Source organism: Amphichorda felina (genome assembly GCF_050947745.1).
Source record: "Amphichorda felina strain 45539 chromosome Unknown scaffold_7, whole genome shotgun sequence".
Lineage (NCBI taxonomy): Eukaryota > Fungi > Ascomycota > Sordariomycetes > Hypocreales > Bionectriaceae > Amphichorda > Amphichorda felina.
In genome coordinates, this window is record NW_028145043.1 from 54,196 (window position 1) to 73,436 (window position 19,241).

General features: G+C 53.5%; 7 protein-coding genes across 7 annotated transcripts; 3 read left to right on the forward strand and 4 right to left on the reverse strand.

Moving 5' to 3' along the window:
- Positions 1–506: 506 nt before the first annotated feature.
- ACO1O0_006790 (uncharacterized protein) lies at positions 507–1,776 on the reverse strand (the record flags this gene model as incomplete). Its single annotated transcript, XM_083196170.1, has 2 exons — positions 507–1,291; positions 1,512–1,776. 2 exons carry the CDS (start codon positions 1,774–1,776, stop codon positions 507–509), a joined length of 1,050 nt encoding a protein of 349 aa, XP_083047378.1.
- Positions 1,777–2,362: 586 nt separating this feature from the next.
- Positions 2,363–4,214, reverse strand: ACO1O0_006791 (glucosidase II beta subunit-like protein-domain-containing protein; the record flags this gene model as incomplete). Its single annotated transcript, XM_083196171.1, has 3 exons — positions 2,363–3,012; positions 3,063–4,004; positions 4,121–4,214. 3 exons carry the CDS (start codon positions 4,212–4,214, stop codon positions 2,363–2,365), a joined length of 1,686 nt encoding a protein of 561 aa, XP_083047379.1.
- A 441-nt stretch (positions 4,215–4,655) lies between these two features.
- Positions 4,656–5,813, forward strand: ACO1O0_006792 (uncharacterized protein; the record flags this gene model as incomplete). The annotated part of the gene is made up of 1 exon (XM_083196172.1): positions 4,656–5,813. The coding sequence occupies one exon, from the start codon at positions 4,656–4,658 to the stop codon at positions 5,811–5,813; it is 1,158 nt and encodes a 385-aa protein (XP_083047380.1).
- A 1,489-nt stretch (positions 5,814–7,302) lies between these two features.
- On the reverse strand, positions 7,303–11,466 carry ACO1O0_006793 (uncharacterized protein; the record flags this gene model as incomplete). The annotated part of the gene is made up of 6 exons (XM_083196173.1): positions 7,303–7,508; positions 7,671–8,995; positions 10,442–10,643; positions 10,697–11,051; positions 11,133–11,161; positions 11,244–11,466. 6 exons carry the CDS (start codon positions 11,464–11,466, stop codon positions 7,303–7,305), a joined length of 2,340 nt encoding a protein of 779 aa, XP_083047381.1.
- A 759-nt stretch (positions 11,467–12,225) lies between these two features.
- Positions 12,226–14,185, forward strand: ACO1O0_006794 (uncharacterized protein; the record flags this gene model as incomplete). The annotated part of the gene is made up of 7 exons (XM_083196174.1): positions 12,226–12,468; positions 12,635–12,787; positions 12,904–13,162; positions 13,331–13,517; positions 13,578–13,851; positions 13,961–14,007; positions 14,065–14,185. 7 exons carry the CDS (start codon positions 12,226–12,228, stop codon positions 14,183–14,185), a joined length of 1,284 nt encoding a protein of 427 aa, XP_083047382.1.
- Positions 14,186–14,985: 800 nt separating this feature from the next.
- Positions 14,986–15,711, reverse strand: ACO1O0_006795 (Alpha/Beta hydrolase protein; the record flags this gene model as incomplete). Its single annotated transcript, XM_083196175.1, has 1 exon — positions 14,986–15,711. The coding sequence occupies one exon, from the start codon at positions 15,709–15,711 to the stop codon at positions 14,986–14,988; it is 726 nt and encodes a 241-aa protein (XP_083047383.1).
- Positions 15,712–16,987: 1,276 nt separating this feature from the next.
- ACO1O0_006796 (uncharacterized protein) lies at positions 16,988–18,672 on the forward strand (the record flags this gene model as incomplete). Its single annotated transcript, XM_083196176.1, has 5 exons — positions 16,988–17,174; positions 17,279–17,705; positions 17,776–17,893; positions 17,962–18,011; positions 18,087–18,672. The coding sequence occupies 5 exons, from the start codon at positions 16,988–16,990 to the stop codon at positions 18,670–18,672; spliced, it is 1,368 nt and encodes a 455-aa protein (XP_083047384.1).
- Positions 18,673–19,241: the final 569 nt, after the last annotated feature.

The window sequence follows — 19,241 nt, forward strand, 5'->3', positions numbered from 1 at the left end:
ACGGAGTATGGAGTAATCTTCCTCTGGCCGATCGTCACCTTGCGCATTCAAAACCTTGGCACCGGGATTGGCGATCCCCCACACAGAGCTCAATCACGACATTCATTTTTGCACGGCATTACAATCTACATGTTTGGTTCGATTGGCCCCACCGCAGAGTTAGACATAGCTACGGATACAAATTCGTGAATAGTACGTAAAACTGCCGAAATTTACATATTAGTATGGGTACGGGGCTACATACACTAATATCCGCCATCCGGCTTGGCGCGGCGGCAGATGCACTGCTTCCAGACCCAAGATATATCTACTCGTATATACTGCATAGTATACTGTGTATAATATATACCCGGTCTCTTACCAGGGTATGACGCGCGTGACCTTGAAGGAAGTGATCATCTCTTGTCGATAGTCGAAGGGGGTGAGACATATATGGCACGAGCTATGGAGACTGTTCATATATATGTTTGTTACGGAGGTGCTATCCGTACTCAGACTTAGTATTGTCACCGTGATCCCTCTAGCTGAGGCAATGCCCACTTAACCATCCACTCGGACTGGAGCACCTCGTCTATCGTCAGCCGTTCCTCGGGCCGAAACTTGAGCATACCTCGCATCAAATCAAGTACTGCACGTGTCTCTTCCTCTCCGAAAGTCCCAGCCCCCTCTCGTTTCCTTCGGTACTTCTGCACAAATTGTTCAAATGCCTCCTCCAGAGGAGGCCAAATCTCCCGATTGCCCGTGGGTCGGCGAGGAATTCCTGGATCCATATCCGTCATCTCTGTGTTAAGTTGTTCCCAGTGTTTTTTCCAGCTTGGGGGGAAATTCTGGTAGCCCAGGACGTCAATCTGCTCAGCCACAATTTCATCCTCCGTATCTGAATCGCTAAAGATGAATTTCATGCCCAGGATTTCCCATATAGCAGTCCCAAGGCTCCATATGTCTGATGAGTAGGACAATGGTGAGTTTGGCTCGAAAAGAGCTTCTGGTACTTTCTTAGACACAGGTGTATTACAGTCCCTCCCGAGACGCTGCTCCGTGGCCGGGGCAAACGCCTCGCCAAAGTCGCTGAGAATAAGGCCTTGCGCATCAGCCAGGGTGAAGTCTTGAGCTTTTTTCCCGAGGTATAGAGGTACCACGGCGTGGGATGGGGTGTTGGGTAGTAGAGGTTTCCCATCAACGCGACTGATAGGAGCCTTCTCGGGCTCGCCAAATTTCTCCCTGAACTGGTCGATAGATAGCTCATCGAAGGTCGATGGAAGTTTCACTAGCACATTCCGAAGATGGATATCTACAAATCAATTAACTTCGTTTAGGTGATGATTGGGAATAATGAACGATGAACAAACCTCCATGGACGAAGCCACATGAGTGAACAAAAGCAACGGCTATGGCTAATTTGGCGGCCAATGCTCGGGCAACTTGAATTGGAAACAGGCGACAGAATGATGCTTCTTTAAGGTTTCCTTGCGCAGGAGCCATTGCTTAGCAGCCATGTGTGCCGTTAGGACCTTGAATGTCGAATTCATCCAAAATCTTAGGCACGGCCTCGTTACCATCGATACCCGCATAGACAGCATGTGTCCTTGATCGGGAGGCAGATAGCTTCCGTAGGATGATAGACTCGAGACCAGGGGTTGAAGGACTAGAAATTTCCACTTTGATGGTCACATAGCGCTTTAGTCGGTCGTCTTGAGCGAGCCAGATCGTCGAGTAACCACCAAATCCCAGCTTGTCCACTATTCGATAGCGACCGTGTAGTAAATCATCAATCATGACAGGGTGATACCCACCAGACTGGTACTTGTCCACCCACTCAACCCCGTTAATCCATTTATATTCAATTAGTTCATCGGGGGCTATCGTCAAATATCGTGAATGGCCGCTCGTCGCAGGTCTTGGGGCAAATAAAGGGTAAGCGCGTGCCACCCTTAAACACACCTCCTGGGGCGCATTTGGGACAGGAAGGGGAGAACGAGAGAAACACGGTTGGTGACAAAAAGATGGCCTGATCTTTAGCGCCTAATTAGTAGTAATGGCAAAGTGCTAGGTAGTGTTTGCCTGAGAGGACGTGAGCATGCTGGTGCTTGACGCGGTAAACGATTCCACGCATAAAATGTTGTGCACAGAGGCACTTACTCAGCAATGATGTGAGCCTGTTGACTCTGCGATCCCTGTGAGGGGCTGGCTATAAAGCAGACCCTAGCAAGTCCGGGCACCTAAGAATATATCGCATGTTTTTTGTATTATCCGATTGCTGAACTTGGTTGATTATTGTCTAATGCCTAGACTGGTTCGTTGTGAAATATGCGTACATGCAAACGCTTCATGCTCCCCACCGTGCTCGGCTTCTCCGATGCCCTTACAGCTCATCCTTGGCGCCAGATTCGGCTTCGTCGTCTGGCGCCTCACAGGCGGCTGGCGTGCCCACCTCCATCTTGTACACGCACTTCTCAGACTCACTTACACGCCACAGCTCCTCCTTCTCGGCGCATCCGAGCCAGACATCAGTCCGCCGACGCGGCCCGTTCCAGCACGACTGCCCATTCTCATATCGCATCACCATTCTCTTGCCCTTTCCTAGACTACGCCCATCCAGACGATCCTCGTCGTCGGCCTCTTCCCAGTCGATGCGTTCAAACGTACCCATGTTAGTGTTGCCGTGTCCCTTTTTCGACTTTTGAGCTGTCTTCCCCAACCAGCAGAGTTCATACGTGTACTCGCCCGAGTCGATGCTGACGCACTTGTCCTTGATGGATCGCAAGATGTCCCCAGGTCCGTAGTCCTTAGCAAGGTCCTCCTCCTGCTTGGTGAGATCCTTGTTCTTCTGCTTGAGCTCCTTCTCAGCTGCTTCGACGGCTTCGCGTGCCGCCTTGACCATCTGCGACTCAGATCCCGTCTTTGAGCTGTCGGCCAGAACACCATTCTGAACGAGCCAGATACGAACCTGGCTCATCTTGTCGTGAATCATGTTGCGCAGCGACGCGGGGAGATAAGCTTCGAAATTGTACACTGCACTTGTCAGATCATGCCTGTGAAAGGAACCGGCCAGGAGTACTCACAAACAGCCGTCTCGTCTCCCTCATCTCCAGACTCAAACTCTGCCCAGTTGACACCAGTCGTCTCACTATCCGCTTCGAGAATCTCCAGCACTTCCGAGTCAGGGATGTATTCCTTCGCCTCCGTCTCCTCACGCGCAGCGTAGTCCTCAAACGACTTGACCGCTGCCTTGACACCTTCGTCATTGAAGTTGGGGTTGTACTCTTCCTTGAACTTGCGCAGGATTGTCTCCAGCTCCTGGACTCGCCCGGCTAGCTCATCGCGCTGACGCACCACGCTGTCGAGGGTGTTACGGAGCTCATTGACCCTGGCCTTGGCCACACCGACCAACACGCCGAGCTTGCCGCCGCCAGAGCCACCACCTCTAGCGACCTTTGTCTTCTCGTCGCGCTCCGCCTCTTCATGCTTCCGTTTCAGCTCATCTCTCTTCTTCTCCAACGCAGAGACTTCGGTCTTGAGGGTCGCGATCTTATCTTCGACTCGTCGACGCAGCTCCTGGGCCTCCTTGGCCATGGTCTTGCGCTTCTTGCCCGCCCTCTCCAGCTTGCCTCGCTTCTCGGCCTCGAGACGCCGGTATTCCTTGCCTATCGAGGCGCACTTATTCTCGCACTTGACGCGCCCAGACTCCTCGGAGCCATCGCAGCACAGGTCGTAGTCGCAGACACCATCATTGACGTACGAAAACGGGACGTAGGCGCCGATGTGACCCTCGTTGGCGCACCAGAAACCCGGGAGAGCATGTGTAGTGTTTGTCGTGCCCGAGGGAGAGCCTGGAAGGGGCTGCTCTGGTGATAGGGGGTCGATGATGGCACAGGCCGCGGTGCCTGGTTCGTCGGAGCCGTCTGGGCAGTCGCACGTGTTGTCGTTGACTTGACTGAGGCTGAGCTTAATGGCGGTGTTGGTGATGCAGGCGAATTCTTTCGTATTCTGGTAATGCGAAGCAACTGCAAACGATTGAGCATCAGCTGTTGTTCATCCCACGCGATGGCTCCCGCCATTCCTAGAAGAGCGACTCCGGACGGACGGGCAAGCCTAGGTCAGCTTGAGGTCAAACACTCACACTCAGGACCAACTCCCCGGGGCAGACTGCCTGCAGCTGCAACGGTGAAGGAGTAGATGGCGCTGAGCAGCGCCAGCGAGGTCGACTGCTGCATCGCTTGAGGTATCAATTGGGGCAGACGGGTGGAGTGTGAGGTGGGAGCACGGAGTCCTAGGAGAGAGACCTCCAAAGTTGAAGTTGGAGCCACCTCGCAGCTTCATCAGTTGCAATTGCAGGCATCTCAGGGGCCCCACAGCGCAGCCAGTGTCAAGTTCCACTGTGCAGGGTGGAGCACTGTTGGCCTGTTCCTGGGCTGAGGGGAGAGAGCAGAAAAAAAGTGTCATTCGAAATGCCCCTCTGTTGCCCCTCCATAACCATCATCCATCCAGCTCGGATTCACGATCACACACAACAAGGCCATCAACCCACTCTGTACGGTGCGGGTGTTGCTGGCTCTTAGATCCTTCTATTGACCACGTATCGAGTCTCTTCCATCTGTCGCACGCACCCACGACACAGGCCACGGTCGCACGGCCCCGACCCCCAAGAGCCAAAGATGGCGCCCTCCGACGCTGCAAGCCTGAGGAACCTCGACAGCATCATCCAGTCGTCTGTCTCGCTACTTCAGCAGCTCCAAGTTGCCCTCGCCGAGATACATCGCAATCCAACCGCTCCTCTGCCCAAAACACCTGCAGACGACAAGTCCCCCTCTTCTCCAGCTATCGATGCTTTAGCCCTCGCCCGCGACTCGGCCTCGTTGATCCGCGCCCACTCCACCAAACTTTCGCTCCTCATCGTCAACGAACCCTTTACACCGAACGCTATAATAGCCGTTGTGAGAGACCTTGCTGGCGGACCCATACCCGGTCTCGCTACGTCTCTAGAGGAGTGCGAGCCTGAGAGGTACACTGCTGTCGTTCGTCGCGAGCTGGCGTGGCGGTGTCGCGCAGTGCTCGTTGAGCTCGCGCAGCTACTACAAAAGGTGCCGCAGAACGGCCAGGCGCTTTCCAGCTCCTCCGAGGGATTTGGGTCCGATGGCAAGGGAAGCATCGCGCTGACCGGCGTGCTTTGGTCGGCTTGTGACCAAGTCACCGCCCTGGCCAACATGGGGGCCGGGGGTTTCCTTACAAAGAAGGTGGAAGAATGGAGAGACACGCTCAAGGACGTGATGGAGGAGCTCAAGGAATGGGGCGACGAGGAACCGGAATCAGATGAGGATGATGAGGATGAGGACGATGTTGATGCTCTGGCCGATCAGCTGCAGGACAGTCACCTCTCTACCCAGGACATGCTCGACGACTTCATGAACTCACACCGCACGATTCCGAAATCCGATCCAGATAATATTCGGCCACGTCTCGAATCATCCCTCAAGCGCCTGCGCCTCGTCACTCTCCTCTACCAGGCTATTGTAAAGCGCCGCGTCAAGAAGATCCCGAGGTTGCCCCCTCCCGCCGACGCGTCAGAATCCGTCGCAGCTGTCCCTCAAAGGTTGGACGAGGTGGCCAATGTGCTCAAGGTGCTGCCAGATCGTTTCGGAGATCTTGCCTGCGCCTTCTACGAGTTGCAGCCCGAAGAGATTGACTCACTCATGGACCAGTGCTTCCTCGATGCCTTCGCGGCCAGTGAGCTCATGAGTCAGGCCTGGGAAGGTGGCCGGGATGAGTTCACAGATTGGGTGGAAAAGTTCCAGGCCCAGATTAAGAAAGAATAGGGTGCGAGTAACCGGGGGAGCGACAGTGTGTCAGAATTTCACATTATATACTTCGATAGGGGCTGAACCCCAAATCTACCCAAGCGAATTCTGTCATTTAGTCCAATTAACGTTAGTGTCTGCCTCTATACAATGTGACGTTTGCCACCTAAACACTACTTTAGATACTGCACCTATAGACCACTACAATCGTCGTATCCAGCGGTCGAAATTCTAGGTACCCAAGTCAGTTGTACACAATGACAACGCCGGTAGCAAAACACATGCGGTGAAGCGTGGTTGTATGTATAGGGTACGTGTGTAACGCCATACGGACGCAACATTCAGGTGAATACTGGATCGAACCTAGGGTTTTCCGACGTTTCCGCGTCCTGTTGTTTCACTGGTTACCGACCTCATACGAATTCCATGCTAGACGTAGCTTCTAGCTCGATGTGAAGTGAAGGGTACTCGAGGTGGTTTGCGTGGCCATAGTGTCAGGCAACCAGATCCGGCTTAGTAGGGGTGCGCCCTGCTCAAGACGTCCTGGGATGATATATGTATACCTAGATCTAAGGACTTAGAGTGTCATCCTAAGGGCGAAGCACAAATAGCCCTTCCGCCTTTGAATAGGTGCATATATCCTTAACACCAAGTGAATGTTGACCTCTTGCGTCAACTGAGAGTCCATATTCGAGGAGGTACTACACAACCTTCTTCCACCACTGGTGACATCTATCTCAGCTCGCAGGAACCTCTACATAACCATGGCCGCAGTCTCGGTACCTGACATCTTTGAACCCTTTCGTCGCCTCCATCAATGGTCAGCATATCAAGGTTGCCAAGATAGGCGGGAGCTTCATCTTCCATTCACACCCGGACGTAGACAAGCTTTTCTACATTGTCTCTGGCAAAGCCAATATTGAAATCGAGGGGAAGATAGCGTGGAGATGGGGCTAGGAAAGCTTTATGTGGTTCCAAAGGGCGTATCGCACCGCCCGGTTGCTTGGAATGCCCAGATCCTTTTGATCAAGAAGACTGGCACGTTCAATACGGGTAGCCAGGCGACTTCAGAACGGATGTGTCAGGTTGAGGATATGAGAAGTATGAGGCTATGGGGAATATCTAGTGGCAAGGTGGCGATTGAGTCGCCCTTTTCTGTCGAATATTAGCACCCTTTGCACAGTGATACACGCGGATCAGGTCAAGCAAAACGCGTGTTAAAATTGCTCGGGCTTTAACGTAGATACGGCGTCACTCGTTCGTCGAATGGTCATTGCAGAAGATTGTTGCCGATGATATAAGCGGCCTGTAATAAGGTGGTAGTGCCATGTAGTTGGTCTTGCCACGCTGGGCACGCCCAGACACAGGATAGCTACAGCTATTGGGCCTGGGGTTCATGTATCTCATAGCAGATACGGAGTGCAAATGTAGTAAACGGTATCGTCCCTGGCCAATTAAATGATTGTTGTCTAGGCGCTCAAGATGTGTATTCCGGCTTGGCTTGTCCCTAGCCAGTAGGATGTTGTATCGACGTACTGTTGGTAGTTGCGCCGCGGGTTGAGCTAGGGATATCTTCCTCGTCTCCCTTATCGGCTTCGGATGGTGCGTACGCGTCGTCGCCATTGGTGCTGTAGGAGGCACTGTCAATGGGAGATGAAACACTACGAGAAGGGATGGAGTTGTCGGCAGGGACACATCGATGCAGCGCCAAATCTGCCTGGTGCGAAGATACGGGTAGCCTGCAGTACCCCTTGCCGCCTCGGCGCAAGCAGTCTTGGATTTGGCATATGTGCCCACGAGTGCATTGTATGTTTCTACACGCGCCACGCTTAGGACACGGAGTAGAGCGTGCAAGCCCTTCAAGTGCTCGCTTACAGTCCTCGTCGAGCGGATCGTGGTCGTAGTCGCACGAATCGCCCGCATCACAGGACCCGTTCAAGTGGAAATTGTTGCACACTCGCCGCCTATCGACACGCTGTTTTAACCGATTAACAGCATCCTGCGATACTGGGGGGGTGTAGGGGTCTAGGCGAAAATTGTTGTCGTTGACTGGAATGTGGCCGTCGGGTACATCTTCTCTCGTAGGCAGCTTGCGCAGGCTGAACCAATCAAGAGGAGGGGCCACGCAGCCACGTTGATTTGAATCATTTCCCTCCACGTGGTTATTACTGCGGGACGGCTCCTTTAGGGAGCCGCTTGGAGCGTGGTCAATGTGTAGATTCTTGCAACTTTTGCCATACTTGCATTTCCCCTGCGGGTAGAACCGACAGACAGAGCTTGATCCGTCGGGGCTCGCGGTTGGAGAGTTACCGAATAGGGTCTTAGACGACAGTGACGACTGAAGGGCTCCGGCAGTGGCTCTGGTGGTTGAGAATATAGAGATGCCAGGGCGATACACAGAATGGTCAAGTGGACTGGATCGGAACACGTCGGGGAAGTCCTCCATATTCATGTCGAGTTTGGCGAATTCTTCGTGGAATTTAACCCCAGGCGTCTTTACCAGGGTGAATTTGTCCTTGTACCCCCTATGGGGTGTCATGTCGGAGACGTATCCAACATCATGGCAAGCCGCAAAGTAAATGTGCTTGCATTGTGTGTTAGTGGCATAGAGGCGGAATAGAGCACGGAGCTTAAAGTCGGCATTCTCCTTCAGCTCGCCCGCATCGACAAAGTCAGCTAGGCCGTATGAGCGATTGAACCCAGCGATAAATGGGGAGAGCGAGCGTTTCTCGCCACCAACTAGCCCGACCTTGTGAAGGGCCTTGGAGAGGCCGGTGACGTTGGCATAGATGCGCAGGATAACCTCGCAACGCTCCAAGCCCTTCCTCTCAAGACTGTCCATTACACGCTTAGTGAGAAGCTGTGCGGCCCTGCTACCACCTTCATCGCCGTTGCTAACCAGGTTCTCGTGGAAGACATAGCCATCGCCATCGACCAAGACGACGACGAAGGGGTTCCGCTCCCCGCTCTTGGCAATCTGTTTGTACTTTTCGCGGGCCTCTCGCTCCTCCTCGTAGTCGCTCTTCAGCCGCTTGTAGTCCTCAATCAACGACGCGTACTGCTCCAGGATATGTGGGAGCTCATCCTTCTGGCGATAGTTGGCTAGCTGCCGGGCGGCTTGGTCGATCTCGTGGTCGCCACGCATGGTCTTGTCGGGGCGGCGGTGGGCAGCATCGAAAGATAGGAAGGTAATCTGGGTTCTGCCGATTCAACTGTTAGTTCTGTTGAAGCTCATGAGACAGGAGGAACGGAGCTCACCTTGTTGAGGATGCCGGCGTGAAAAGGATGCCCAGGTCAAAAACAAAACGCCTCCACAGAGGTGGACGGCATAAGCGAGAGCTTGATAAGCGAAGGTTGGCGAAATGGAGAGTTAGGGAGTCAAGCCCCCCACCTAGAGCTTCTCCAGAAAATGCCCAGGTGGTCAGGGCACTAGGAATAACAAATTTCCCTGCCACGCACGCTCTCGCCGCTACCAGCGGTATCCTTACTCTGGGATCTAAACTTATTTTAAAACAAGGCGGATCAATGCGTGTATACGACTGGGTCCCCGCGTGTAATGCAAACTTGTTTTCTAGGCTATGACGTTAAGAGAGTCCGTGGTAATAGGTACTCGTAGCAAGTGGTTCAAATGTGCGAGTATCTGGGAGTGGAAATTGCTATGTATATATATGTGGCTAGCCATCTATCAAGTCATCGCTGTCTAGGTAATATGAGTCCATCTATCATCGGCTCTGTGTTGTCCAATTCGTTCCATAATAAACCAGCGCTAATTAAGTCGTCTACCACGGAGCACCACATCCCGATATATTCTTTAAAACCTGTACCACATCCACGCTTACAAGGCCCAGAAGCCTGCAAAATCATATCAGCTGTGAGCTCTGGAGTTCATCTCTTCCTTGCAGCGGTCTCTAGGTTGGTCCAAGTTGCAACGTCTTCCACCCATCCTCGAGAGGAGGATGACGTCAACGTGCGGTGCCAAACTGCCAATGCTCAGCGGTAGACATGCAATGAGCTGAACATGCTGTATGGTGCCACATCATCTAGCTCAAGTTTGAAGCATCGTCGACACTAATCGATTAAGCACCTAGGCATCTCATGCTTATTTAACCCCTTTCTCAACCTATTGGGCACCTCCCCTTGGTCTATAGCCTGTCTTTACATGGTCACCATATGCTCCTAAAACGGACCAACAGAGGAATTACATGCAACATGCGCCCAGCCAACGCAGCAGCGATCCGAGGTGTGGATCTAGATCGGCCGGCGCAGGAGCGGCAGTTGCCAGGCTCGAGCCGGGGTATCAGAGCGACGGAGACCCACCCGGAGGCGACCATGGTCCCCGATGACCTCGTGGTTCTGCGGTAATCTCGGAGATGGAAGTCTGCGTCGGGCATTTGACAGGGTCCCCGGAGATCTCAACACGTATTATCACTAGTACTGTGTGCCTACGGCCGGATCTAGCAGCACAACCTTGTCCTCGTTCTCCTAGCTGAAGCGCAAGTTTAGGTACGACATTCCAGGCTCTACTACATCAACGCCCAGAGCCTCCGCCTTCGAATCTCCTGCTGCGCCAGCCGCTACGAGAAGCGGAGTAAAATGCTATAGTCGGAGTAATCAGATCATGTTGACAATGCGTGTGCTGGAGAGACTGCGGAGCTGGGCTCACCTCGACGGTCGGGTGGGATCGCTTGAACTCGTATAGAGACTCGAGCTCGAGCAACGCCTTCCTCCTCGCACCGGCATCATTCTTTTGCACAGCATTTCTCACATGCGTATCAAAGGCCCTCGACTCAGCGAGGACCTTTGCTCGCACAGCCTCTTTCTCTTCATCAGTCTTGGCCTCTTGGATTTCTTCGATGGACCGGAACGAATGCACAGCCATCCCAGAGCCTACGATGAGGTACCCTTCATGGCTAATACGTCGGACTGGTCAGCAATGTTAAAGGTAGAATACTTGGTTTGGGTAACAAACCGCAGGGACTCGAAGATCTCTCCCAGACGGATCTGGCTCTCGAGGTCATAGCCGTAGTACGTAGATACCTGTATCAACGGGATATCAAGAGGCTTCTCCGTCGGGAACATGAGCTTAAAGGGCACCCAGACGCCATGGTCGACCCCACGCTCCACGCGCTTGGTCTTGACTCCCGACTTGACCAGGTGCTTCCATATGTCATTTGCGAGGTCGGGTGCGTCCTTGTGTGGCCAATCGTACTTGTAAACAAAGGGTCTTGAATCGTGAAAGTCGCCGACGAAATCGTGCTAGAGGGGTTCAAGTCGCGGGTTAGAAGTTGGAACTATGCTAGGCTTTGTGGTGCCGTTGAGGTATCGGTGTTGTCTCACCTGGATATATGTCCCTTCTTTGACGTTTACTGTGCCGTGTCGCGTCAGCTATCCCGACCCGTTGAGCTAGCCCAGCGGCCGCCTTTGGCTCTCCCGCTGTCAACAACTCACCTTCGATGACACCGGGCCCATGAATCTCCCCGGCTTCGAAGTGGCCACTGAACGCTACAATGGCTTTCGGTCGGGGAGATAGCGCGAGGATCTCATCGCCAATGGCCCTCAGGTTATCCTGGACGATGCGGTTGTTTTCCGTTTCACTGAAGAGAAGGCCGACCCCAGCATGTCCGATGTAGTACGCCGGGAGAGGCTGAGGAGACTGGGTTGCTGATGGCATGATTGCTGATCGATGAGATAAGAATGGTCTGCTGGTGCAGGGCTTGCCATTAACAGGGTTCGACAGCCACCGATTATTATATATACCGAAAGAACAAGATAAGCATTCGGCACCCTCCGAGAGAAATTATTAATCTGGCTGTAGGAATCATAGATCATATGGTATGGTATTGATATTGGGGTGGGGGTAGTCCCATCACCGGGAATACGGGCTCCCTGCCAACCTCCAGGGATGGTATTGCGTGACTTTGGTGTGGATGGCGTCTGGCTTATAAGTTGTTTGGACCCAACACGCCGCATGAGAGCCAACCGGTATCGGCAATGAAAGGCCTCAGAAGCTCCTCGCAGGAAAGAAAGGTTGGTCCGTAGTCAAAGTAGGTGATCGGCGAAGACAAAATGATCCTGGTAAGTGCAGTGTGAGTCCATTAGGTCTGGTGTTATTGGCGTCTACCGTTTCCGCCCTCGTTCCCTCATAAAACCCCACATAGTTACCGGTCACGACATCTCAAGCCCCAAAGGCGACAAGAGCATTACAAAAGGCCTGCTTTTGTGTGGTAGGGGAGCATTGGCAATGGTGACCCCATGGCGGGGGCCTGTTGCTTGCTTGATTTGCAACTCATTCTTATGGCCCGGTCTGGCCAGAGAGCCTTGAAGGGATGATATATGTTGAGGCAGTTCGCGGCGCATCCCGTCGTCCTGTCTTTCCAGGTGTGCTACTCTTCTCGGTGTGATTCGGGGAGCCGCGAAATCCGACAACACAATGGCAGCCCAGCACCCTTACTCTGAAGCCGTCTTCATCACGACGGATATGGATCATGAAAGAGAAGTGCGCCAGGATGACGACCAGTCAGGGACCTCCAGCCCGAGTATTTCGGACCATCTTAAAGAGAGCCACATCACCGAGAGAGCAATTGTCCCTACTAACGGGGGCGAACGAGACCCCGAGGATCCAAACGATGGGTTATTTCACCAAGTCATCGTCAAGGATGGGACAGAGGTTCTTGTGAGCTGGACACGGGCGGAACAAACACGAGTTGTCCGCAAGGCTGATTTCCTGTTTCTGCCTTTATTTGCTGTGCGTATTAGCCAGGAGCTGGGAGCCTGGAAGCCACGCCGGAATGCCCAATTCACCACATCTGTGTGCTAACAAGTATAAACCACTGTTATAGATCATGTTCACATGGATGGCCATCGATCGCGCCAATGTCTCAGGTGTCTTGACGTCGACCTTCCTCGAAGACACGGGCATCACCCGTGACCAGGCCAACACTGGCGTGTCGCTTCTGTGGCTTGGTATCGTTCTCCTCGAAATCCCATCAAACGTGAGCTGTCGCATAATCCCCATCTCCACCCCCTTCTCCAACCCCCTCCTTGGCTAACCGAGCCTCTCCAGGTGGTTCTGCATCGCATAGGACCCCACGTTTGGATCCCCGCGCAGGTCATAGTCTGGGGCCTCATCGAAGTCCTGCAGTGCTTCGTCACCGGCCCCGGGGGATGGTACGCTGCGCGTCTCTTCCTCGGCCTGGCCGAGAGCGGCTTCATCCCGGGAGCCCTCTACACGCTCTCGCAGTGGTACACGCAGGACGAACTCACCTCGCGCACCTCCGCATTCTTCTTCGGCTCGTCTGTGGCGTCTGCCTTTGGCTCACTCATCTCCTCCGGGGCACTCCGGCTGGAGGGGCAGCAAGGCATACTCGGTTGGCAATGGTTAGTTGTCGGAGAGGAATGAATAGCGTATGTTTTACCTGGAGCAAGCTAATGCAGGGATTATAGGATATTCATCATTTGTGGAGTTTCAACGATAGGTGGGAATGCTCTCACCCATTGCAACGAATGTAGCTAATGTGAAACCCCTCCTATCGCAGCCACCGGCATATTAGCATTCGCCCTCGTCCCAAAATCCCCCTACCACACTGGAAATCTCTTCGGTGGGCTCGTACGAGTACGGGGGTGGCTCTCCGAGCGTGAAGCAGACGTATTCACCGCGAGGATACTTTACAAGGACAGCAATAAAAAGCACACGTCGTCCATGAAAATCGGATGGAAGGACATGTATGCGCTAGTCTTTGGTTGAAAAGTCCCCTCGAGACTTGCTAACTAACTCTCCAACAGAACCGACGTCTTGCTGCACTGGGCCACCTGGCCGTACCTAATTGCCTGCCTGAGCGGCCTGCAGTCTATCAACGGTTTAACCACCTGGGGCGGCACCATCATCCAGTCTTTAGGATTCACCAGCATTACCGCCAACCTACTAAACGCCCCAGGTCCAATCTTGGCTGGCCTCTTTGGCCTTGTCCTTTCCTCCTTCGTGGATCGGTACAAACGGTTTGGTTATGCTATTATATTTTCGGGTCTCTGGACTCTTGCGGGTCTAATCGCCCTCTATGTAAGCCCCCCTCTCCCCCCAGAAACCGGGGGTTAAGATCCAAAGGATACGAGCAGAGTCTGATTGTTTTGTGTTCACCCGAGTATAGAACCTACCAGTGACTTCAAAGTCATCCTGGCCCTTCTACGGCGCCTACCTCGTCACGCAATCATCTCCGTACGTGTTTCCAACATTGAGTGCACAGGAGGAGATTTTATTAACCCATCTCCGCAGTGGCTGGCAGCCGATCAATGTTACCTGGCTCTCTCTCAACTTCAAGTCGCCCCAGAAGCGGGCCATTGCTTACGCCGTGTATAGTAAGACAGACTCGCCAAGCCAAAACTGCGTGTGCTAATCATGGACCACAGTGGGATGCTCCAACTTAGGGGGTACCTATGGAAATCAGGTCTTTAGAGGCGTAGGCAACCCACATACCTTTATTACGTCGAATATCTTGCTGACAGTAGCGCTAGAGTGACGCCCCTCTCTACCGCAAAGCATGGATCGCCTGTCTTTCTCTTGGCGCCGTGTGGATTGTGACCATAATTATCCAAACCTCTTTATTTCAATTTTCGAATCGCCGCTTCAGAAAGAAGCTAGAGGGCCGGAAAGAGTTGGAATCGGAGGCCGTGTTTACTGATCGAAAGGGACGCATGAACAGGTATTATTGGTAAACTGCTAGTGAAAAAGCATCTCGTAGGTTAGTTACCGAGCAAGGAATAAAACTTGCAAGACATGACCACTCACAACCCAACTGGCTTTAGACCATCACGCCAAAAGATACGCACAGATTGATACATCATGTCAACACCCCAATTCCCACTTATGTAGCTCCAATATCCATACAGCCATAAACAGCCAAGGGTTAAGGTCGGCCGAGGGTTGCCGAAGCCTCTATAGAGCTCAGCCCGTTACATCGGTAGCAAAATATAAAGCAAGAGAGAGGTATACTATCTATTCACCTCTTCTATTTTCGTACGTTCTTCGTTATCATGACAACCCATCTTACTCTTGTCGACATAGCCCACGCTTAACCATTTCGCAATTCCTTTTGTAGCTTCTCGTTACATCCAGCGCTAGATGAAATTTACATAGTAATCTATATTATATCGGTACTCGAACCCCGTTAGCCCTATACACAATGCTATCCCCGTACTAGTTGGTGAGCTTGGTCCAGAAGTCGGTGACCAATGCTGCAACTTCCTGTGCTCTGTCTCTGACTACACCATGCCCGACCTGAGGGACAACAGAAACATTGGTAAAGCCATGTTCTCTAAGCTGCTGTTCGGTGCACAAGCCATCCAGCTCGCCGAGAACTACAAGCGAGGGGATACCAGTACGCGCCGCCTTGGCGAACTCGGCATGTGTATCAAAGACACCACCGTCTCTGACAATGGCAACAACAGCGGCGGCATGGCCGGGATGGTGACGCATCTGCCACTCGCGCACAGCCTCAGCGACAACCTCGCCCTTGTCGACCCTCTGCCTCCAATCCTCAGGGACGACCAACTCGCCGCCCTCGAGCCATTCCAACACCCACTTCCTGGCTGCAGACTCGTCGTCACCACGCATGTGCCCCTGTTCCTCGGCGGAGAGATCCGAGGATTGAAGGAGTCCCGCGGGAGCAACAAGAGTGAAGCTTTCAATCCGCTCCGGCCGCCGCGAGACGTAGCCGGATGTCAGAGATCCGCCGAAGGAAAACCCAATGAGGTGTGCCGAAGACCAGCCCAGGCGGTCGAGCAGAGCGTCTAGCAGCTGGTGGAACAAGTCGGCATTGTGCGGCACGACAGGTGTATCGCTCAGCCCGTGGCCCCAGAGGTCAACAAGAACCATGTGCGCGCGGGGAAACGACGTCTGGAGGATGCGAGCGAGTGGGAGCATGCCCAAGGCCGGAGTCTGCACGCCATGGACGAGGAGCACACGGCTGGGCGTATCCGAGCTGTTGCCGGGAGATGAAGGGAGTATCTCATAATACGCGGCTTTCCCGGTGGTGGTATGCAGAAAGCTGGCGGGTGGGAGAAGCGAGCCGAATGTCTGGGTGAAGGCTGTCTCGGTTGGACCAGGAATTGGGCCTCGTATCGCCCCGAGCGGTGCGCCGGGGCGTGGAAGGACTAGATTGTCTACACTCTGGGACATGTCCATGTTTCCATGCGCACTACTCGTAGTAGATGCTGCTAGGAAGATCCGACATTGTTATCCGTACTCGTAGAGACGTCCTGTTTATAGCGCGCCGCCTTTTGGTGAGAAAAAATGGGCCCGCGGCTCCATGGCCAGGGATAGAGATAAGGAGCGATTTAAGCATATAATACGATTGTATTTATAGATGTATTATCTTGATAAGAGTCCATGCTTTCAGAGAGCGCTGATAGAAATACGTATTATGAATTTATGATATTGCCTGCCATGATATCAATAGGTAGATGCCTGCCTGACCTGCGGGTACTCGTAGAGATGGAAGCTCACCTACTCCGTACAGAGATGGTGGTTTACATATCGCGGGATTGGCTGGAGCGGGTAAGCCGGGCGCGGTTTTGTAATCGAGTCCCGAGCGGCTGGGTGGGAGGTGGGAATCATAAGCATTACTCCGGACGGAGTACGGTGAACGAGTATGGGTACGGGTACGGAGCAGTGTACATGGTAGGACAGTACGAGTACTATCCATCCGTACGTGCTCGTGCGAGTGTGTACACACTGGATTTAGTATTGAATTCCACAATATAAACGTGTCGCAAGATCTGCAAGATCGACCCATAGCACCCGTTGCTCCGGCCTGCCCTCGTTATTATTGTCTCGGTGCCCTCGGTGCCTTTTTGGGCATGTCTCAGGCTCTCTCACCACACAGTGACACGGTCGCGGGTTTGTGTCGACCTGTTGTTAGGTTACTACGTCGACTTGCATCGACGAGTTCCACATGCATCCGTGACTCCCGAACTTGGAAGCCTCCTCCACGTCCCTTTGGGCTGCTGGGCCGCCACAATTTCCACGAACCTCACTTCTCCGGTTGCCGCATGTTGCATATCCGTACTTGGGCTCCCATCCGTGGGCACGACTCACGAGTTCCTGCCAAGGTTGTTGCACGAATACGGATATTATTGCTCGCACCGGTTTTTGACAACCGCCCGCTAGCTGCGGCCCGGCTGGCAGAGCCAGACTAGACATGAGCCGTCAACGCTTTCTTTTTGTCGACCCAGTCCCTGGGTTTGCTGTGACCAGTATCCGTTCGCTGGTCCAGTTGGCCTTGCAATCCCTCCTGGTCCTGTCCAACCCTACTGCTGCCCACGATGCGCCCTCGTCCATCCTGTCGGGAGCCAAGCACACTGTCCCAGACTATGTAGCGCGATACGGTATGAAACGGGTCCATCAGCCTTATTTGTTTTTTTTGTTTTTTTTTTGTTTTTTTTTTGTTTTTTTTTCACCTTCGCTCTATTGGACTAATATGGAATATCAGCGCCGCTCGTGTGGCTACACTCAGAGGATCCGTTCCGGCCAGCAGACCTGCTCAAGCATATCCAGCACACGACGCCCACCATCAACCAGAAGCCCCTCTCAGGCCTGCCGGAGAAGCTAGACCTGGACAATCTAGCTGTCCTAAACGACGCTGACGGTGGGCGAGTCTCATTGACCTCCAACGATGACATCACGGCCCTTCCCTCCTGGCTGCTCGGCGAGACCCCAGACGAGTCAGGCAAGGTCTTGAACTCGACCCCGTGTATGGTCATTCTCGTCGAGAGGAGCCCGAGTGAAGTCGACGCCTTCTTCTTCTACTTCTACTCGTACGACCGGGGCCCAAATATCACCCAGGTGCTCCCGCCTCTGAACGGCTTGATAGAGGACACTGAGGACGGCATGCATTTTGGGGATCATGTCGGCGATTGGTGAGTTTGGCCTCCCGCGTTATCCTGTATCCACACACAAGTATCTGAGCTGAGTCGAATGATCCCCAAGGGAACATAACATGGTCCGGTTCCAAGATGGAAAGCCCAGAGGGATATACTACAGCCAGCACCGGGACGGCTCTGCCTATGATTGGGATGACGAGGGTCTCTCACTCAAAGATGAGAGGGTATGTGCACCTCGTTCTGGCACTGGCTACCATCTTTCATCTAACACGTTGTGTGTCTGTCTTGATAGCCCATCGTGTTCAGCGCATACGGCTCACACGCCAATTACGCATCTGACGGGTCAGTTATTCGACCCCTCTCCCTGGTAGCCCCGTACACCTCCGGTAAGGTACTAACATGAACCTTCTCGTGTAGTGATCACATCCACGACGACGTATTGGTGGACTACTGCGACGCCGGCCTGATCTGGGACCCCGTCCTCTCCGCGTACTTCTATCACCTCGACCCCGACACCTTCACCCTGACGCGCTTGCTCCCGCCAGGATCCAACGTCTCTGCCGCGTCTAACCTCACCTCGTTCTTCTATTTTGACGGCATCTGGGGTGATGCCCAGTATCCGGACGACCATCCTCGCCAGAAGGTCGTGCCGTACTTTGGCCTCAAGCGATTCGTCTCCGGCCCGCAAGGCCCAGCCGTGAAACACCTCGTGCGCAAGGGCCTCATGCCCGACCACAGGAGGACAAAGTCATGGCTAGAGTGGGGCGTCGGGGTCTTCATGTCACTGTATCCGTGCTGCTTCCGCGGATGGCGAGTCTGGGTGTCTCTGGTCGTGCTGGCAGGGCTGATTGTTCTTGTGGTGTTGGGGGTAAAGTTTGGCCTGAGGAGATACAGGACCAGGCGCCAGGGGTACAAGAAGGTAGATACGGAGATTGCGATGGAAGAGATAGGCTCGAGGGAGAATCTTGTCTCAAGCAGCACTGAAGAAGATGAGTCAAGGTAAAAATGCGAGGCATCGCAACTGCCACTCTCTTATCCAGAACAAAACAGCATCCATGTCGTACGGTCATACGTTCATCATAGTGCATCAGTCCTTGTTCTCCTCGTCATCGAAAAGCCCTAGTTTTCGGGCGTAGACTGCCCTCGCACGGAGGAAGGGGTGATGTTTCCCTGAGTGAAGCTCACGCCGAAGCTGGCCGCAGTACACCGCGACTTCTTGCATCGTCCAGCCCAGAAGCTGGCTGGTCATGAACAACACGTAGCCTTCAAAATCCATCTCAAGAGCAGCGAGTGCAAATTGGCCGACCTGTCGCAGTTTCGAGTCCGCTGGCCACCCGCCGACAGGACTCTAGGGCAGGGCGATGGAAAAGAGTAGTGCTGTCCTCTATGGAGGGAATCCTGGGGTGGGAAGAATGGACAGATACCTTGAAGTCGACAGCGTGAATATCAACGAACCCAGCTTCTTCCATTGACTTCCTCTGCAAATCATCCTCCACTGTGGTGAAGGTCTGGCCCATCTTCTTGCCCCCCCTGGATAAAGAACCTGCCCCATTCGTGTAGCGCGCTCGTGTC